The sequence below is a fragment of the Ipomoea triloba genome, chromosome 7, assembly GCF_003576645.1.
Source record: "Ipomoea triloba cultivar NCNSP0323 chromosome 7, ASM357664v1".
Lineage (NCBI taxonomy): Eukaryota > Viridiplantae > Streptophyta > Magnoliopsida > Solanales > Convolvulaceae > Ipomoea > Ipomoea triloba.
This window is the reverse complement of record NC_044922.1, coordinates 787,483-809,569: the sequence shown is the minus strand read 5'-3', so window position 1 is coordinate 809,569 and position 22,087 is coordinate 787,483. Positions and strand designations below refer to the sequence as shown.

General features: G+C 32.9%; 2 protein-coding genes across 3 annotated transcripts; both read right to left on the bottom strand.

Annotated features, from left to right (window-relative positions):
* Window positions 1–4,232: 4,232 nt before the first annotated feature.
* LOC116025379 ((-)-alpha-terpineol synthase-like) lies at window positions 4,233–9,289 on the bottom strand. The gene is made up of 6 exons (XM_031266596.1): window positions 8,989–9,289; window positions 7,874–8,255; window positions 7,122–7,340; window positions 6,177–6,318; window positions 5,361–5,615; window positions 4,233–4,535 (listed from the first exon to the last, which is right to left on the bottom strand). Exons 1-6 carry the CDS (start codon window positions 9,287–9,289, stop codon window positions 4,233–4,235), a joined length of 1,602 nt encoding a protein of 533 aa, XP_031122456.1.
* Window positions 9,290–16,911: 7,622 nt separating this feature from the next.
* LOC116025807 (myrcene synthase, chloroplastic-like) lies at window positions 16,912–21,093 on the bottom strand. Of its 2 annotated transcripts, none has more exons than XM_031267158.1 (7): window positions 20,871–21,093; window positions 20,328–20,604; window positions 19,788–20,172; window positions 18,917–19,135; window positions 18,242–18,383; window positions 17,889–18,140; window positions 16,912–17,357 (listed from the first exon to the last, which is right to left on the bottom strand). In XM_031267158.1, exons 1-7 carry the CDS (start codon window positions 21,033–21,035, stop codon window positions 17,058–17,060), a joined length of 1,740 nt encoding a protein of 579 aa, XP_031123018.1. In that variant the 5' UTR covers window positions 21,036–21,093; the 3' UTR covers window positions 16,912–17,057. The 2 variants fall into 2 exon arrangements, with proteins under 2 accessions (XP_031123018.1, XP_031123020.1); XM_031267160.1 differs by lacking the exon at window positions 20,871–21,093 and adding an exon at window positions 20,732–20,806.
* Between the last annotated feature and the right edge of the window lie 994 nt (window positions 21,094–22,087).

The window sequence follows — 22,087 nt, the reverse complement described above, 5'->3', positions numbered from 1 at the left end:
TAAGCTATAAGCTCCTAAATAAGCTCTGCCAAACATAGCCTTGAGCAAGTTTTTTAACTCTTAACGTATTCAAGTCACAACAAATTCAATTTCACACTTCGAGCGTGTGAGGACTAGAATAGCTAAAATAGTTGAATAACAATATATTTCTCTATCTGTGGTTCCCAATCATTATATACAATGGACCTATTTAGTAACCTACTAAAAGTATACAAGCACAAACTATATAAGGAAATGATATATATAATTTTCTCCTACTGATCTATAATCCATCATCTTCCCTTTTCTTTAAAAAGAAAAACAATGTAACGAAAGAAAATGAAGAGCGCTTCAATTGATATGATTCTATTTCACACTTCGAACGTGTCGGAACTCCAAGAAGAATAATTAAAATAGTAGAATAACAATATATTTCTCTGTTTATGACTCTCAATCTTCATATACAATGGGCCTATTTATTCTCAATCACTAATACCTATAATAATTAATGAGTTAATTCCATTTTTGGTCCTAGATTTATAGGTGACAATCCACTTTTAATCTTTTTTTTTTTAATTAAAACATCCTCATTTGGTCATAGTATTATTGTGGCATGACCAATTTTAGTCCTCCATCAACAAAATCCTTGGAATATCGTTAAATACAAAGACATTTCAATCTTTTCTATACAAAGTATGTTAAACAACTATATTTTTTATGTTTTTTTTTTAAAACATTCATAATTAAAGACTGAAATGTCCTTGTATTTAGTGATATTTAAACTGATTTGTTGATAAAGGACCAAAAATGGTCATGTCACAATAATACTAGGACCAAAAGTGGATGCTCTAATAAAAAAGGACTAAAAGTGGATTGCCACTTATAAATTTAGGACAAAAAATAGAATTAACTCAATAATTAATCTACTGAAATTATACGGGTAATTGGTATATTGTGATATACGTAATTTTCTCCTATTGATCTATAATCAATCATCTTTCCTTTCCTTTCAAGCTCTTCCCTAATTAAGTCACCAATTGATTCTTTCCTTTTCTGCATATCATATATTATTATGAAAGTGATCAGATAGCATGTAGTGACTCTCCCATATGTGAGGTCATGAGATCGAGCCTCAGTGGAGGCAATAGTGACTCTTTGTGCTTCAACAAGTTTAGAAAGTATAGATGAACAAATAATACAATGTAATGAAAAGAGAAGGTTAGGGTTCTTGCAGAAGATATATATGATTTTTTTTTGTGGACTCAATTTGATGTTAAAAAAAAAAATCAAAGGAAGTGCACCAATAGCACCTAGCGGGTACGTTAGCTGCCAACTAACGACCACTGTAATTTTTATTTTTTATTTTTTTAAATTTTATTTTCATATCTCCCTTTGTCTTTCTTTAATTTGTTGGATATGCAAACACCTTAACAAAAATCCAAACGGTTAGACTTGTTATTAGTAATTTGTACAATTATATTAGCCGTAAGCGAATTGTTACTGTAATTGTAAGATTGGAGATTTTTTTTGAATACTACTAACTCTATTACAATGCAGTATGTATAGCCTCCACTGAGGCTCAAACCCACCACCTCCCATATAAAGAGAAGGGTTTGATGCCATTGGACTACAAGGTCCTTGGCATAAGATTGGAGATTTAATTATTATAAAAGATGCATTCATGTTAAAGAGCTTTATATCATACATTCCTTTAATTAAAAATTTTGCTACATATTTTGATTATATTGAAATGAGAAAAAGATAAAAATACAATTTACTTTATTAGGTGAATAAAACATAACCATATCTGTCGCCCTCCTAAGTTAGAGGTCATAGGTTCGATCTCTAGTGAGGGTGTTGGCTCGTTGTGCTTTAGTAAGTTGAGAAAGTTTATATGAACAGATACTATATTATAACAGAGTCAATAGTATTAAAAAAAAACATAACCATATATATATATATATATTATTCAAATGTGGTCGCGCCCTTACGTGCGGCCGTGCGGTTTACACCACTCAATGTTAAGAAATGCACCACTCAATATTACGAAATGCACCACTCAATGTTATTGAGTGGTGTATTTCATATTTAAGAAACACACCACTCAATGTATTGAGTGGTGTATTTCGTAACATTGAGTGGTGCATTTTTTAACATTGAGTGGTGTAAACCGCACGGCCGCACGTAAGGGCGCGGCCACACCTGAACATGACCATATATATATATATATATATATATATATATATATATATATAAAGGTACGTTGTTTTGTGTAAAGCAGGATGGCCATTATCAAGGACAAGAAAAGGTGAAATATGAGTCAATTGTTATTATTCTTGTGTCGTCCTACTATACCTAATTGAGTGATTGATAGGTTATTCAATTATAACAATTTAGACACGTGGTCGGACGTTGTACTTTGTCTGCCTAGAGCGAAAATATGATAAATTTAATTTTCAAGGATGAAATTTTCGTAATATGATATGATTTTATTAGAGGGGAAAAAAGAAATAAATAGAAATTATAGTGGATTGCTTTTATATTGATCATAGTAGTTAAGACTTTATGATCTAGTGACACTCGATTACACTTTCATATGGAAGGAGCTCGAGGTGGGTTTGAGCCTCAGTGGAGACAGTATTGACTCTTTGTACTTCAGTAGGTTGAGAAAGTAATTATGAACAAATACTGCATTGTAACAGGGTTAGTAATGCTTAAAAAAAGATTGCTTCAAAAATAACATCATAATTATAGACACATAAATTGTTAACTGCATGTACAAAATATATTAACATCCTGTTAACATTAACAGTTCAATTTGGTTATAGGTACATAAATTGTTAATGTCAGGTATAAAATATAGAAACATAATTTTTAGACTATTGTTCACAATACAATATGAATCCTAGTTAATGATATAACAATTGTGCTTCAGGACCACACCCACGGTGAATTGTATTCTAAGTGATTTAGTTCGCTCATTGAGGGGTTTTTTATTTATTTATTTATTTATTTTTTGTCTAATGTACTAAAAAAAAAGTGTTAGAAATGAAGTAAAAGTGAGATAGTGTCCTAATGGGTGTTGTTAAGATCAATCCCTTACAACTACGTCAAAAACTATTACTCGTAGTGAAGACGTAACTTTATTTCCTTATACCACTACACATTTTTGTGACGCTGAGTGTTGGACTTCACCAAGCCCTTTACCAATCTCTGCCACCCTTCGCCCAACAATCTCTCAGCCATCGGGTTCTAGACTTGCCTTTACTAGTCTTCGCTCAACAATTCTCCCCCTCATAGCACCAAGGCCGGCCGTTGCCCCCTTCCGCACAACAATTTCTTAGGCACTGGGTGCTAGACTTGGCCTCCACCAGCACCAACCCCTCGAATCTATTACCTGACTCTGATATCACTTGTTAGAATTAAGTGCTTACCACTACGCCTAAAGCTATAAGTAGTAATGAAGATGCAACTTTATTTCCTTATACTGCCACAGTTGTAATATTACTTTCTTCAACATTATAATTTATAAATTAATAGAGAACGACCAAATAAAACTCCCAAACTATTTATAAAAAATCAATTTGTCTCTTTAACTACAAAAAGTTTCATAGCTCTCAAACTTAAAAAAAAAAAGAGTACAATTTTTTTTTTTTTTTGAAAACCAAAGGAACGAGATATATTAATGCAAAAGAACTGAAATAGAGTCAAGAGGGACAGAGTACAATTAGAACATTTTATTTGTAAATTACCTACTATTGTGAGTTAGGTTGACATACTTTTGGAGTATAATTTTCTTTGTATATATGAATGCCACGTAGAATATTTTAATTTTTTTAAAAAATATTTGTCTTTATTTAGTAACATTAAAAAATTATAAGTAGTTACGGTGGTGTGAAACCTGCCTTGTAATTTTAGACGGTGAAGAATCATAAGGAGGTAAATTAGTTTAGATTGTTTATAGTTAACCGGCTCAAATTAAGAATGCCAATAAATAATTTCTGCAGATAATTGAACTTAGAACCTTATAGACTACTAAATTAATTGTCTGACCAACTCATGCGTCTATGAAGCCTTCGTACCTAACCCATGTGCCGATATGATCGAGATATTGAAGTGAGTTAGAGCTTGAATCCTTAAGAACGAAGGAGCATTGATATATATTAGTAAATGGACCTTATTCTGTGTAACTAATCTAGTACAAACATTGCACGTGTACAAAAGGAGTTTTTTCCCCTAATATTTTGATACTTTTAAAACTTATTTCTTATAATTGGCTCGAACAATGTAGCCTGGATGAGGGTTTGAGTCTCCAAGTTCTTGGTCCCATGGCCATCTCCATGTTGATACATGCAATGAGACACTCTGGCAAGATTCATTGCAACTTCAATGAATGTTTCAGAGAAAGGGCAATCTTCAACTCGAGCTTTATTCATTTTCTTCCATGTCTCATTGATCTGAAAATCGACGAAATCACGAGCCTCGTCGATAGAGACCTTAGCCTCGTTCATGTAACATTGTATCGCTTTTGGTACATCGCCCCGTTTCATCTCATACTAAGATATTTTAAATAAAATAACGAGTAAGTAAAGAACTTGGATATATGCTGTTAGAGGTGTCAAACAAACGGGTTATTAGTCCGAAGTTTAGTCCAACTAGACCCGTTTTGGTTGGGCCGACACGATTCGGTTCATTTGCTACAATAGGCCGACCCCGTTTTATACCATGGACCATAGTTCATTTTACTTTGTGAACCCTGATACAAAAATTCTGTACCTTCAGTTAACACATTCTGTACCTATACGTAATATTTTCTATACTAACCAAATAACTTGATAATTGCTGATACATAATATGATAGCTACATATACAGAAACTGTCAACTACAAATACTGAATGTGTCAACTACAAATACAGAATGTGAATGTTATTTTTGGACCAAGGTCTACAATGCAAGGTATAGTAGACTCTGGTCCATGGTATAATTTGCCAGAGAGCAAATGTTATACCATGGACCATGATTCATATTGCATTGTGAGCCCCAATACAAAAATTAAGTACCTTCAGTTAACGCATTATGTACCTACAGTTAATAGTTTCTGTACACGTAACAAATAACTTGATAATTGCTGACACATATAACAGTCTGACCAATTTGTCTGATATTTAATTAGATTGAGCTAACCCGATCCAAAAAATAAATGGGCCAATACTGGCCAGCCCAAACCCTATCTTAAATTTAATCAGACCAAGCTAATCCATCCAAAAAATAAACGGGCCAATGACAGGCCAGTTCGACTCGGCCCAAGTCTGTTCGTTTGACACCTCTGGTAATGCTTTAATGATTGAATATAAAAGAAGTTATAAACATCTATACGTACAGGTGAGGTTCCTTTATCGTCTGTGAGGCGAACGATCATCGAAGACAGACGGATTATTTCATGATATTCTGTCAAGCAATTCTGGGCAGCAGCCTCCTCCATATGAGGGTGGTTCACAAGGAGAAAAGCATGCATTAATATTAGAGGACAGCTTGATGAAATCCATGCATTTTCAATGTATTCTTCAAAGGTTGGGGTGTATCCACTGTGGTACCACTTTGCCTCTTGTAAGTATGCTTTCAATAGATCCTTCCACTAATCATATACTCAAAAAAAATTATGCATATATTGTTAATTAATTGGTTTATTAAAATTAAATTAATGCTTTTTAGAAACTAGCTTGGTTGGGGCGTGAGTGGTCGTGCACTCTTGTCCCTTAAGAGAGGTCGGGAGTTCAAAATAATTAATCTGGTCAGCACTTTGTTCCTTAATTGGGCCGACTCGGTGCGAAACGGGATTAGTCTGACTATGATATGAGTGTAAAGGCGTTTCCTGCGGTTAGGACTTGCTTAGGATACAAAAAAATCAATCTGGCTAGCACTTTACCCCTTAATTGGGCCGTCCTGGTGCGAACAAGGATTAGTCCGAGTATGGAACGGGTTTAAAGGTGTTTCCTACAGTTAGGATACCTCGTGATGTGATAAAAAAAATTGATGATTTTTAGAGATAATTAAAAGCACTTTGCCCTTTAATTGGGCCGGCCTGGTGCAAACACGGATTAATGAGTATGGAACAGGTTTAAAGGTGCTTTATACCGTTAGGATACCTCGTGGCCCGATAAAAAAATTGATGATTTTTAGAGATAATTAAAAGTACCCATTTTCTGAGATAATGTAGGATAAAGATGTCATGTTCTTTAAGAACATCATATGCTACTTCGTTTATGAAGTTGTGGAGTGCCAGATAGCAGAATCTCATGTACTTTGGGAGGTGATCTATTTCTGTTACATCATCCCATCTGAAAAATCAAACTCTTAGATATAATATGTACACCAGAAAAGAAAAAAAAAAACAAATCAAAACAACTCTTAGTATATGCATTCAGTAATGATAATTTGTACACTAAAGCCCTTAGATTGCAACCGTTATCCAAAAATATGTTTTAGGTGAGTTCAATCTTGTGACTTTAGCTGGTAAAATACCATTATCAAAGAAGTAAACCAGCTAGGTTGCCTATAGTTGAGCCACTCAAATAAAAAAGGCTACACAAATCAAAACAACTCTTAGTATATGCATTCAGTAATGATAATTTGTACACTAAAACCCTTAGACTGCAACCGTTATCCAAAAGTATGTTTTAGGTGAAGTTCAATCTTGTGACTTTAGTTGGTAAAATACCATTATCAAAGAGGTAAACCAACTAGGTTGCCTATAGTTGAGCGGCTCAAATAAAAAAGGCTAATAGACATCTCATACGAGGAGTTAAACTTGAATATTTTTCATAAAAATCGTATATGTGTGTGTATTTATTTTGTTGAGTACTACTAACTCAAGCCTCCATTGAGGCTCGAACTCACTCTTTTTATATGAGAGTGCAATCGGGTGCCACTAGACCATATGTATATGTGTGTATTTCTAATTGAGGTTCATTGTTTTATTACTTGAGGGACAAAATTTGTAATTTTTTTGCTAAATTAGGAGTATATTTTGTAACAACTGAAAGATAGAAATTATAACGACTAAAATTATATTTTGTTCTATTTAAAAAAAATATTTTGTTCTAGTAATATGCAAAATTAAAACCACTATTAATTTACGTACCTTTCAATGACATCAGTGAAGAGGTGCAATTCATCAAGAGTTCCATAAACATCATATATATCATCAATTGTGCAAATTAAACAATTGAGTTTTGCCTTTGTTCTTCTCCAGTTTGAAAACTTAGGGTTGGAGTTGGTAGCTATTGCCCAAAAGAAATTCTCCACCATACTATCTCTCACGAATGTTAACCTTTCTGTAATATAAGAATTCTCCCACCACCTGCTTTCCAAGAAAATATATTATGTACTCACATAATATAAATGTCATTTTAAGCTATTATTTTGAGTTGTGCCATCCACAACGATGTGGGCTAGGTTAGAAGGCGATGAATTTTGTGTGTTCATACACTGAAAATGGTTAATGCTAAAATTATATTCCGTAAATTAATTCTCAAAATCTACTCATTAAAAGTTCGAAAAAGAAGGCGATGAATTTTGTGTATTCATACAATGAAAATGGTTAATGCTAAAATTATATTATGAAAATTATTATTTTTTCTGACAGTATGTGAAATTGTTGATATAAGTAGACTACTATATACTTTGATTTACAGAAATGTCCATAACGATTAACTACATGAAGATGTGCACGGGAAAATCCGTCTTGTGGCCTTTGTTATTAACAAAGGACGAGATAAACCAAATTGTCCATAGTTAGCAGGATCAAACCAAGAAAGATAATCAACTCACACAGAGAGTTCGACTTAAACTTATAGTTACCAAATTAACTACTCAAATTGATGGTGCACGTACCTCGACACAAATCTCAAGTCCTCCTGATGCACAGCTTGAACCATGTTGAAGTCTAGTTTAGCCAACTCCAAAAGGATTGGATTCCTTTTTCCTTTGTCATATGAATCAATGAAACATCTTGCTTCCGACCTCGGCATCCTCCAATGTAATGGGAGCTCCAGCGCACGTTGTACTGATGCTAAAAGTTCCAAATTGTTGAGATTTTTCTCGTGGGCGACCCGTTTGAGATGTTTGGTAGAGAAAATTTTAGCTAATTCCAAGGTTGTTTCACCTTCTAGGGATAGGAAAGATGCTTCATATAAGTTCAGCAATCCCTTGATATCTTCGCAGAAGATGGCATTAAAACCAGACCGGTCTCCATCCATAAAACAATCAAATATATCTGCACGCATTCAAGAGTTCAATTATATACGTTATACTTAAGGTGGGCACCTGATACTATACGGTAAATCTCATCTTGTGATTCTAGCAGGTCTAGGTTGTCAAGTCCATATATACTTTCTCAACCTACTAAGCCCAGTAAGTCAATATTGCCTCTACTAAGGCTCGAACTCATAACCTCCCATTTGGAAGTCACTTCATGCCGCTTGACCACAAGGTTTTTGCTCACTGAGGTTGTCCATAGTTAATCGACTCAAAAATTAAAAAGGTCAAATGACCACTCTCGATAGGAGTCAAACTTGAAATCCTCGCATTATGGTCCTAGTCGATAAAAAATCACAAGGAGGTAAACCAGTCTAGCTAGGTTAACCTTAGCTAAACCGACTAAAACAAGAAGACCAATTGGCCACTCTCATGGGGTGTCGAACTTAAAACCTTGGATAAATTTCGTCTTGTGACCTTAGGCGGCAAATGACCACTAGGAGATAAACCACTTTAGGCAGTCATAGTTAACTAACTGGCTCAACCTAAGAAGACCAATTGGCCACTTCCATTGAGAATTGAACTTGAAACCCTTTATTTACCAAGCCAACAACTCGACAAACTTAGACTGCGATCACACCTAAGAAATAAATAAAGAAAAAAAATAGTATATATATATAAAATTATACTCACCATTACCATGGATACTGATTGGTACTATAAACTTAATTTTAAGAAACTATTGCAATAACCTTGAGAGATGTTATAGCCATTTTGTCTGAGCAACCTAAACTCAAGAGCTGTGGCATACAAGTCTTTCTCCTCTGATGATGACATGTAAGTATTACTATTCTTCATATAGATGTCCATCAAAGCTGCCTTGATTTCATCCTCAAAATGGTAAGAACAACCAAGCCTCTGCAGTTCATCAATCATCTCCATTTTCTCCAATTCTTTCATCTCTTCATTCTTCAGCATATCTTTCACTCTCTTCTTCAACTCGTCGCGCCTCGTAACAAACCTCTCACCCTGCAACCGTTTTGGCAACAACATTTAATTTGCTTCTAGTTTCATATGGAATTAAGTGATTGTAAATAGATAAACATAAGGAAAAATTATAAAAATGAAACAAAATAAGTTACAGTATAAGAAGTAGTGTTGAGTGATTGAATGTAAGTGAAATCCCATGTGGAAGGGCCGTAGTTTCCAGATCTTCTTGTTGTTGTTGTTGAGGTGGTGTGATAACATATGCGAAAGGAAGAGGTATGAGAAGTTGGAAGGGAATAAGGAAGTTTGCATGTGAAAGTAGAAAGTATGCTGACAATTGCAGCCATTGAATAATAATAAAATTGCTTAATTTCCTTTTAATTTGTTTCCTTGTGTGTGTGTGGAATTCTGAGTTTTGGGTTGGCAGCTTTTATAGAGAAATCACATAATTTTCATGATAAGGCCTGTGATATATATCAATCATGATTATTATATACTTGCAATTAACGTATTATATGCATGTGTATTAAAAAAACGTATTATATGCATATAGTTAACATATTATGTAAATAATTTTAATTAGAGTTCACAATTCAATTTGTCCTTATATATTTATTATGTTTACATACCAACAATAATATAGTATAGTTTTGACTTGATACTGCACTAAAGACTTACGATCACTAGTACAGAAAAGACCATTTGTATATATTGTGAAAGCAAAAAAGTATATATTTTACAATAGAGGCCTATAAACAAATATGAGTGGACACAATCTATTTCAGAGTCTGCACCGTCATTCAAGCATGCCTGAAATATATTTTGTGTATTTATACTTGTTTGTACGTTCTAAATGTTCTGATATGATCTTGAATATATATATATATATATATATATATATTTGTATTTCCGCCACACAATTTGTATTGAAGGAAACAAACAAACATACCGATCAACCGCTAACAGGGCGTTTGGTTAGGAGGATGGAATTAGGGGGGGAAAGAATTGTAATTCGGTGGAATTGCAATTCAATGAATAAAGTAGGAATTGAAATTACAGTGTTTGGTATGCAGAAATAGGAGTACATGGAATTGAAAGGTAAGAAGCGACAAAATGACTAAAATGCCCTTATGTTATGGTAGATGTTCTAATAATAATAATAATAATAATAATTCTTTCAAATAATAATAATCGTAATAATAATAATAATGATAATAATTCTTTCAAATTAAAAAAAAAAAAGACAAATGGTATGGGAAGAGGGGCAAAATTGTCTTTACACCAACAAATTGCCCCTCCTCTCCACCGAATTGTAATTCATGGGGGGTACCCCATGAATTGCAATTCAACATTTGAAGGGAATTGTAATTCTACGGAATTGGAATTTCCTCAAACCAAACAATGTAGTTTGAGAATTCAATGAATTACAATTCAATGAATTGTAATTCACCCCAAACTACATCCAACCAAACTGGCCAAATGTACCAACCGGAAGAAGCTAGGCTAGCTATAGCATGCATGCTGACAGCATATACAGTAGATCACTGTTCATCACTGCTGAATAGGCTTTTTGAATTGTGTGTCTGTGTGGGACAGTGACTGGTTTATTCATAAGTTTTATGAAAAATGCTACTTGGACTCTCATATTCTACTTCTTATTTTTACTCCCTTACAGATTGATTTAGACACTTTTTGAGGACTCACGGGATGAAGATAACTTATCATATCTTGCAACGTCAGCGAGTCAAAGTGAGGGAGTATAAAATGGGAGTCAATGTAGTAGAACTCAGTTTTTATTAGTTAGTGCCACAGGTAGATGTTACGTACTAAAATTATCATGAGACCTTCCTTATGAAAATAAATGGTAATACCATCAAATTATAAAGTATTTGGCCAGCGTTTTTCATTGTTAGTTTTGAACATTATATGTACTAATAAATTATATTGTGATGTTGGCACAACTTCAAGCACAATCACGCCTAAAGCATTTCCTACCAGATAGAATGCACACTGAATAATTGTGAGATTAGAATTCAGAGTTTTGGATTGCACTAACCACTTTCACTCATAATATATTAATAAGGAGGTATGTATCACGTGATAAATGTATATGATTATATTTGAGTACAAATCTAATAATTATAGGACTTGTGATTGTTACGCATCTTTAAGGGTATTTTAATCCTTTTCAAATTGAGTATAAGTAAAGGGATTTAAGTCTTAAGATTGATCTCAATTCGTAATTCTCCACAAATTAAGTTAGGATGAGGAGGAGAACTATAAATTGAGATCGATCTTATGGCTTAAATCCCTTTATTAAGGTTCAAATTGAGATCTTAAGTTAAAAAGGACGGAAATATATAACCTTAAGAAAGCCGAGAATCTTGCTACCTGCAACTTGAAATTTTAATAAGTAAGTAACTTAATATTGTAAAATTAAGTGCAAGCCTTTTTTTTTTTTTTAAATAATTAAATTTTAAATATTTGATATAATAATTTTTAAAAATTTCAAAATAAAATGTTCCAGAAAAAAAAAATCCAATTCGAACTGGCTGTTCAAATCGTAACCGGAAAAGAAACCTTTAAAGATTCTGATNTCTTGAATATATATATATATATATATATATATATTTGTATTTCCGCCACACAATTTGTATTGAAGGAAACAAACAAACATACCGATCAACCGCTAACAGGGCGTTTGGTTAGGAGGATGGAATTAGGGGGGGAAAGAATTGTAATTCGGTGGAATTGCAATTCAATGAATAAAGTAGGAATTGAAATTACAGTGTTTGGTATGCAGAAATAGGAGTACATGGAATTGAAAGGTAAGAAGCGACAAAATGACTAAAATGCCCTTATGTTATGGTAGATGTTCTAATAATAATAATAATAATAATAATTCTTTCAAATAATAATAATCGTAATAATAATAATAATGATAATAATTCTTTCAAATTAAAAAAAAAAAAGACAAATGGTATGGGAAGAGGGGCAAAATTGTCTTTACACCAACAAATTGCCCCTCCTCTCCACCGAATTGTAATTCATGGGGGGTACCCCATGAATTGCAATTCAACATTTGAAGGGAATTGTAATTCTACGGAATTGGAATTTCCTCAAACCAAACAATGTAGTTTGAGAATTCAATGAATTACAATTCAATGAATTGTAATTCACCCCAAACTACATCCAACCAAACTGGCCAAATGTACCAACCGGAAGAAGCTAGGCTAGCTATAGCATGCATGCTGACAGCATATACAGTAGATCACTGTTCATCACTGCTGAATAGGCTTTTTGAATTGTGTGTCTGTGTGGGACAGTGACTGGTTTATTCATAAGTTTTATGAAAAATGCTACTTGGACTCTCATATTCTACTTCTTATTTTTACTCCCTTACAGATTGATTTAGACACTTTTTGAGGACTCACGGGATGAAGATAACTTATCATATCTTGCAACGTCAGCGAGTCAAAGTGAGGGAGTATAAAATGGGAGTCAATGTAGTAGAACTCAGTTTTTATTAGTTAGTGCCACAGGTAGATGTTACGTACTAAAATTATCATGAGACCTTCCTTATGAAAATAAATGGTAATACCATCAAATTATAAAGTATTTGGCCAGCGTTTTTCATTGTTAGTTTTGAACATTATATGTACTAATAAATTATATTGTGATGTTGGCACAACTTCAAGCACAATCACGCCTAAAGCATTTCCTACCAGATAGAATGCACACTGAATAATTGTGAGATTAGAATTCAGAGTTTTGGATTGCACTAACCACTTTCACTCATAATATATTAATAAGGAGGTATGTATCACGTGATAAATGTATATGATTATATTTGAGTACAAATCTAATAATTATAGGACTTGTGATTGTTACGCATCTTTAAGGGTATTTTAATCCTTTTCAAATTGAGTATAAGTAAAGGGATTTAAGTCTTAAGATTGATCTCAATTCGTAATTCTCCACAAATTAAGTTAGGATGAGGAGGAGAACTATAAATTGAGATCGATCTTATGGCTTAAATCCCTTTATTAAGGTTCAAATTGAGATCTTAAGTTAAAAAGGACGGAAATATATAACCTTAAGAAAGCCGAGAATCTTGCTACCTGCAACTTGAAATTTTAATAAGTAAGTAACTTAATATTGTAAAATTAAGTGCAAGCCTTTTTTTTTTTTTTAAATAATTAAATTTTAAATATTTGATATAATAATTTTTAAAAATTTCAAAATAAAATGTTCCAGAAAAAAAAAATCCAATTCGAACTGGCTGTTCAAATCGTAACCGGAAAAGAAACCTTTAAAGATTCTGATTCCCATTTGTCATTTTTCAAAATCGTGACTCACCCTCTCCCAACCTCTCCTTAGTGGTGATTTACTTTATTTTATGACATGTTATGGCTGAGAATGAAATTAAATAACTTCAATTACGATCCATCAATGGATCTAAAAGGAAGGTTGCGCTAAATCTAAATACCCATGCTTAAAATGCTAAATTATTATATAATTTAGTACTTATTCTTGAGATTTGAGAATATGTTTAAATGTTAAAATATAATGCTAAATTACTATTTGCAAAAAAGAAATGCTAAATTACTAATTGATATATTATATTTTAAAATATCTACTCATCATGGTTGGCACCTAACCGTTGGCATATTAGGCAGTCAGGGGCACTGTGGCACAGTCCAATTTTTAAAAGGAATAATGATGTGAAGTGCAACTAACCATTGGCATATTAAGCAAACCAATAACTTATTAATTAGAATCGTGTGGCTAAAAAATATATAATTACCTCTTAATTACATGATTATTATGTGGTTGATTGAAATTTAAAGTATATGTAGGTCAAGTCACAAAAAGTCTATATATTGGAAATTAATAGTTAATAATATAACATTTATTCCTCTCAATCCAGGTGTCATAGTCCTGTAACTGATTGAAATAACCCATTTTCTCACAAGAAAGAAAAACACATACAACACATGCACTTAGTCGATTATATTGACTAAAAATGAGTGAAAAAATATTCATCAATTGTTATACAGTGGACCATGGTTCATAGTGCTATGCGGACCATAGTCGTCAAATGAAACTGTAGTATAATTAAAATGATACTTTAATGTTACTAAAATGAAACTACTGTGTGAGAAATGAAACAAAAAAGCAGAGTTCATTCAACAACATATATTGTTAAATATAATGAAACTGTAGTATAATTAAAATGATACGTTAGTGTTGTTAAAATGAAATTAGTGTGTGTAAATAATAAAACTAAAATTCAGAGCCATACAATAATATATATTATCAAATGAACATGGGGTGTAATTAAAATAATACTTTAGCATTATTATAATTAAACTAGTGCATATGAAAATCACGAGCGTCTGCGTTACTAGAGACGTTACCCTCATTCATCTAACATTGTATTGCTTTTGGTACATCGTCCCTTTTCATCTCATTCTAAATACACAACAAGTGCAAAAATAAAAGGTTACCGGTTCAAATAAATGTTTCCAAAATGCTAATAAGGGATTAAGAGCCCATAATAAGAACAAATTAAAGGAGACTATGAAAGGTTACCGATTCAAATAAATGTTCCCAATAGGGGATAAGAGCCCCACATGCCATAAGAACAAAGAAGACTACGAAAGGTTACCGGCCCAAATAAATGTTCCCAAGGTGATAAGTGCCCCACAATAAGAACAAATGAGACTTCTAGCTAAGAGCCCCACAATAATAACAAAGGAGACTTCTAGTGGGGTACTGCTAGCACCCCAACAATCATCCTTCTTTTCGAAAGAATCCCAAGTAAGGGTTGTCATCAATTTCAATTTATGCTATACAATTCAAGTTCATCCTAAAAAGGAATTGTATATATATTGGTGTAAAACCCATATCCTTTTTCAATGTGAGACAAAATTCTTCTCTTATACATTCTCAAATTATTTTTCAACTCAAATTATTTTATTTTGAGATTTAATTTGGCATTCACACATTATTCATTTTGAACTTATAATAATATTCCGATTTCATCTCACTAAGAAGAATCTGAATCTACTTTGATCTAACCCAAATCGGAAGTGGACCCCACATATATTTTGTATGATAATATAGCAACTTAAAATGTCATTTTTTGCTATTTTTTCAACACAAATTTAGAAATAATCAAGAATATAAACCAACATGGGGTACCTAGGCCAACCAAATTAATTGGTTGGACAGTTGTCTTGGTAACCACAAACTTCCAAGTTTGACTCCTTATGGAAGTTGTCTAACGATCTTATTGATTTGAGCCAGTCAACTATGACCAACAAGGTCGGCTTTACCTCTTACGGTCCTTTGTTTGCTAGGGTCAACGAATAGAAAAAGAATATACGTACCGATGAAGTTACTTTATCATATTATATGGATTATCATATTATTCAGATTCCGAGTCTGATCAGTTCTGATTTGCCTTCTGGTCGTGATGTTATCTTTGGCATTTATTTTGACACCAAGGGGGAGAAATAACAGACAATTTTTTGAGGGAGAACATTGAGCATTATGGTATTTTCTAAGCATTATGGTATTTTTTGATCTTTATGGCATTTTATGATTTTAATAATGTAGTTTTTGTTGCTCCTTCCTTATATTGATGAACTTGTGGATATTGTCTGATGGGTATTAACGGTTAATCTATTCATATGATATTTTTGGTATATGTTGATTATCATTGACTATTGCTTATTTCTCTAATTGGAGTTCTCGCAGTATATTTATGGAAAGTCCTAGCAGTTTAATGCTCTAGTTGTAAATTAGTTGATGATATCAAGTATACTAAAGACAATTTGTTTAATAAAAATTATTTACTCTTTGAGTTTTTATTTTGAGCCTATCAATATACTTGATTCTAGGGTGCTGTCAAATAATTGCCAAAGGGGAGATTGTAAATGTACAATTGATACATGTCAAAATGTTATAAATGTACAATTGATTCATATTAGAAACTTGGCTAAATTATTTCTTACACATTAGGCTAAATTTAAGTTTGAATTATTCCTTTAAAACTGCTTGGACTTACTTTTGGAGTTATCTCAGGATTAGGGTCAAAAATTGGACAGAATCGGTCTTTAAAGTGATCTATTATTTTGCAATCGTGTTTGAATTTTGTGGTGAAGAGATTATGGAGGAAATCTCATCTTGAAATGAGGAGTGAGATGGTTATGAAAATTCGTGTATAAATAGTGGTTTGCTGCTTTAGTAATGCTTAGGATTTGAATTGGAAATTTTTTAGAGTTTATCAAATATATCAAAGATACTTTATTCTATTGTTACACATTACGAAGCAAATTATTTCTGAATCTTCCAAGAGTGAAGTTGTTTGATCAAATGTTATATACGGCTATGATGAAGCTGATGAAGAATTGTTGATTGGCGTGCACAAATACATCCCCAGTTGAAGATTTGAAAAATTATTTATTGTACTTAACTTAGTCCATTGTTGAATGGTGTTGGTATTGTTATTTTTGTAATTCTTGATTTTTTTAGTGGATTGGATTTTTCTGAGTAGCCTCGCAGACGTAGGTGTATTGCTCCGAACTGCGTTAACAAATTTTGGTGTCGTTGTTTAAGTTTTTGTTTATTATTTTTCTTTTAAGACTTAATTTGGCTAAAATTTAGTAGACACTCTTAGGTTTGTGAATTCAAGCCACACGATCTTTTTCAGTTTTTATTACTATTAAAACTAATATGTGAATTCTAAAAACATAATTATCAAGTATAAAAATAATAGATAGAATTATGTAACAAATTAACCATTGCACAAACATTTTCATAAGGGCTATATTAGAGGAATAGGTTGAAAGAGTAGAGTTTGGATACGAGTTTGAGTCTCTAAGTTCTTGATGCCATGCCCATCTCCATGTTGATACATGCACTGAGCCATTCTGGCAATGTTCATCGCAACTTCAATGAATGCTTCGGAGAAAGGGCTGCCTTCAATTCGAAATTTGTTCATTTTCTTCCATGTCTCACTGATCTGAAAATCGATAAAATCACGAGCATCTGCGTTACTAGAGACTCTACCCTCATTCATGTAACATTGTATTGCTTTTGGTACATCGCCCCTTTTCATCTCGTTCTAAATATACATGTAACAGAGAACAAATAATTAGTTGGGTATTTTGAAATTGGGTATTTTCAAATAACAAGTGCAAAAACGAAAGGGTACTGGTTGGAATAAAAGAAAACAAGTAATTGGATATTTTCAAATAGCAAGTGCAAAAACAAAAAGTCACTGGTTAATTAGTAAGGGTTGTCAATTTTCAGTTATGTTATACAATTCAATCTCATTCTAAAAAGGAACTATATATACTGGTGCAAAACCAACATCCCTTTGCAATGTGAGACAAAAGTCTTCATCCATAAATTCCCAAATCTTTTTCGAGCTCAAATGGCTCTACTTTGAAACTTACATATTATTCATTTTGAGCGTACAATATATTAATTTCTTCGTCTCAGTAAGAAGAATCTGAATCCATTTTAGTCTGACCCAAATTGGGAGTGGACCCATATATATATTTGTATAACAATATAGCCACTTAAAATGTTATTTTTTGTAATTTTTTCCAACCAAGTTTAGCAATAATCAAGAATATAAAAGAATACTTACAGGTGAAGTTGCTTTATCGTTTGCAAGACGAAGGATGATAGCTGAGAGACGAATTATTTGATGATATTGTGTCAAGCAATGAAGGGCAGTAGCATCCTCCACAGGGTTGTTGAAATAGAAAAAAGCATGCACTAATGTTAGTGGGCAACTTATTGAAATCCAAGAGTTCTCAATGTATTCCTCATATGTTGGGGTGTATCCACTGTGGTACCACTTTGCCTCTTGTAAGTATGCTTTGCATAAATCCCCCCACTGATATTCATACACTCAAAAAACATCTAGTCATGTTATAATATTAATTAATTAATTAAGTTAAATTAATGATTTTTGGAGATTAAAATTATTGAAAATACCGCTTTTCTGAGATAATGTACTATAAAGATGTTATGTTCTTTAAGAACATCGAATGCCACTTCATTGACAAAGTTGTGGAGTGCAGCATAGCAGAACTTCATGTACTCTGGGAGATGCCCTGTTTCTGATACATCATCCCATCTGAAAAATCAAAGAGTGTTAGATGCATATATGCATTCATCAATGTTATTCAATTCGCTCCCATCCAATCCGCATACATGCCAAAAGTAGCCATTAGTAAATCGGGTGTGAGTTCGACTTTTTAAAATTCGCTACATTCAAGTTGCTACCAAAATGGTATATTTTTGGGCTGAATCATGTGAGAATATGTACTTAGAGCAACCTCAGTAGCTCTAAGTTTTTTGAGGTTTTGAGGTGTCAATTAGAAAAGCGAAAGATAACAAAAAAATGAATAAAAAGAAAAAAAAAAAAGGAAGAAAAGAAAGGGCTGACAATAATTTTTTTCTCTTTTCTCTCTCTTGACGGACCCAACAAAAAACCATTCATTGCATAAGAAAAATCTAACAAAAAATCACTCTATGCATTTATTAAAAACCAACCCTCTAGTTTTCTTTTTAAAACTATAAAGTGCATCTATTTTTTCAGCTAAATAGATATTGCCAAAAATTTTTAGGTTAGGTTCATGAGCAAATTAAGTTGAATTGATTAATTACCTTTCAATGGTATCAGTGAATAGCTGTAATTCATCCATAGTACCATAAACGTCATATATATCATCGATTGTGCAAATGAAACAATTGATCTTTGCATTCATTCTTCTCCAGTTTGCATACATAGGCTTGGAGTACAACCCTACACTCCAAAAGAAATTCTCTACCACTCTATCCCTCGCGAATGTTAATCTTTTTGTAATACCTGAATTCTCCCACCACCTGCATTACAAGAAAATATATTAAATATCTACACATAAATCAAATTGTTGAGTCATGGGCCTAACAATCAGTATGGTATAGAACATGATGCCATGATCCACAAATAATGTACTTTTAATATTTTAAAAATATACTTCGGACATTAATAGAATAAATGGTTAAGATCAACCCGACCAACTTACTGAGATTGCCCTCAAAATTTGCCATAATCAAATTAAGGTAAGGACTAAGGAAGGCATGCTATGAGCTTGTAAATTAGAATGTTTAGAAAAGTAGGCTCGGTGGGTAAAAAATCATCAACCTAACTAAACCAACCTGGCAAATTATACTATGAACTAGGGTCCACAATGCATTGTGGATCTGATCTAAAATGATATGTAAATTATATTTTTGCAATTAACAGATTATGTCTATAAATAAATTAAATGCATATAATATGTTACTTGTATATTATGTTGATGGTTTTATTTGAACCAGGTTCACCATAAACACATGTATAGAATGGCATTGGAGGAGGGAGGTAAGGAAAAACTATTTAAAGAAAGAGACCAATGTTCGAAACTCAGCAGTTTTACATCTTTCCAAATACTCTATCAAGCCAGGGTGTGGGGCCCTAATATAATTAAACAGCCCTAGTTGATGATGTTTGTACCTTGACACGAATTTCAAATCCTCTTGATGCACAGCTTGAACGAAGTTGAAGTCTAGTTTAGCGAAGTCCAATAGGATGGGATTCCAAGTTGTTTTTACTTTGTATGAATCAATGAAACATTTGGTCTCCAACCTTGGCATCCTCCAGTGTAATGGCAGCTCTAATGCATGTTGCACCGATGCCAAAAGGTTCTGGTCGCCGAGGTTTTGGTCGTGGGCGACATATTTCATATGTTTGGTAGAGAAATCTTTGGCCAATTTTAAGATTGTTTCACCTTCCATGCTTAGAAAAGATGCTTCGTACAAGTTTAACAATCCCTTGGTGTCTTCGCAAAGGTTGGCTTTAAAACTAGACCGCTCTCCATCCATAAAAACATCAAATACATCTGCAATCAAAAGTTCATGAAGTGAGAAATTAGGACTTTTTTATTTTTTATTTTTCGGGTAAACCCATGGAAACTGCCTATTAGCCTATAACATTGAGATATGTTATTGCCACTATAAACTTTCTTTAAGAAATTAAACTATTGCAATAAATAACCTTGAGAGATGTTATAGCCATTTTGTCTGAGCAATCTAAACTCAAGAGCTGTGGCATATAAGTCTTTCTCCTCTGATGATGACTTGTAACTATCACTATTCTTCATATAGATCTCCATCAAAGCTGCCTTGATTTCATCCTCAAAATGGTAAGAACAACCAAGCCTCTGCAGTTCATCAATCATCTCCATTTTCTCCAATTCTTTCATCTCTTCATTCTTCATCATATCTTTCACTCTCTCCTTCAACTCGTCGCGCCTCGTAACAAACCTCTCACCCTGCAAGCGTTTTGGCAACAACATTTGCTTCAATTCTAGTTTCATATGGAAATTGACACTAAGAATGTTGTCTAATACAGATAATTAATTTGATTAACAATCAAGTAGAAACCAGATAAGAATTCACCTGCATTCAAGACTCACAAATTTACAGTTACAGGCCGAAAAATTAACTATGAAGGTCAGAATAAACGGAATTAAGGGATTGTAATAGATAGATAAACATAAGGAAAAATGATAAAAATTAAATAAAATAAGTTACTTACATTATAAGTAGTACTGTTGAGAGATTGAATGTAAGTGAAATCCCATGTGGAAGGGCCATAGTTTCCAGATCTTCTTGCTGTTGTTGTTGTTGAGGTATGATAACACATGCGAAAGGAAGGGAGTTTGCATGTGAAAGTAGAAAGTATGCCGACAATTGCAGGCATTGAATTGAATAATAATAAAATTGCTTAATGTTTCCTTTTGTGTGTGTGGAATTCTGAGAGTTGGGTTGGCAGCTTTTATAGAGAAATCACATAATTTTCATGATCAGGCATGTGCCGCGTGCGCTATATATCGAATTATGATTGTATACTTGCAATTAATGTATTCTTCATATCTAGTTGGCATATTATGTATATAATTTAGATTACGGTCCACAATACAATTTGTCCTTATATATATATATATATATTTATGTTTACATACCAACAATAATATAGTAGAGTTTTGACTTGATACTACATTAAAGACTTACGGTCACTAGTACGGAAATGACCATTCGTGTATGTTGTAAAAGGAAAAAAGCATATGTTTTACAATAGACGACTAGAAACAAGTATGAGTAGACATAATATACTACAGGGTCTATGCCATCATCCAAGCATGCCTGAAATAGATTCTGTGCATTTATACTTGTTCTCACGTTTTAAATGTTCTGAATGTGTATATATATATATATATATATATATATATATATATATATATATATATATATATATATGTATATATTTATTTATTTATTTATTTGTATTTGTATTTCCGCAACACAATTTGTATTGAAGGAAACAAACAAACAAACTTACCAAACAACCACTAATGTACCAACCGGAAGAAGCTAGGCTAGCTAGCATGCACATGCTGACTGTATGTACAGTAGATCACTCTGTTCATCACTGCTGAATAGGCTCTTAGAGCATCCAATAGGGGTTTTTATATTGATTTTTACATAAATAAAATTTGTTGTATGATTTTTAACTAATGTGAGCATTAATTATTTTTCTCCATCAAAGACCTTAGTTTTTATCGGAGAAGAAAAAAAAAAACAGTAAAGGAGCGCGTTTGGAGCACATAGCGGGGGCGTAGGAAGCTGGGGAGCTTGTGAAATTTTGACTGTTGCATCTCTCTTTTTTTATTTAATTGTTAGATTTTTTTTTCTTTTTCTCTCTCTCCTCGCTCTTACTTGATTTTTAAAAAACCAACAAAAAACCTTGCCTAT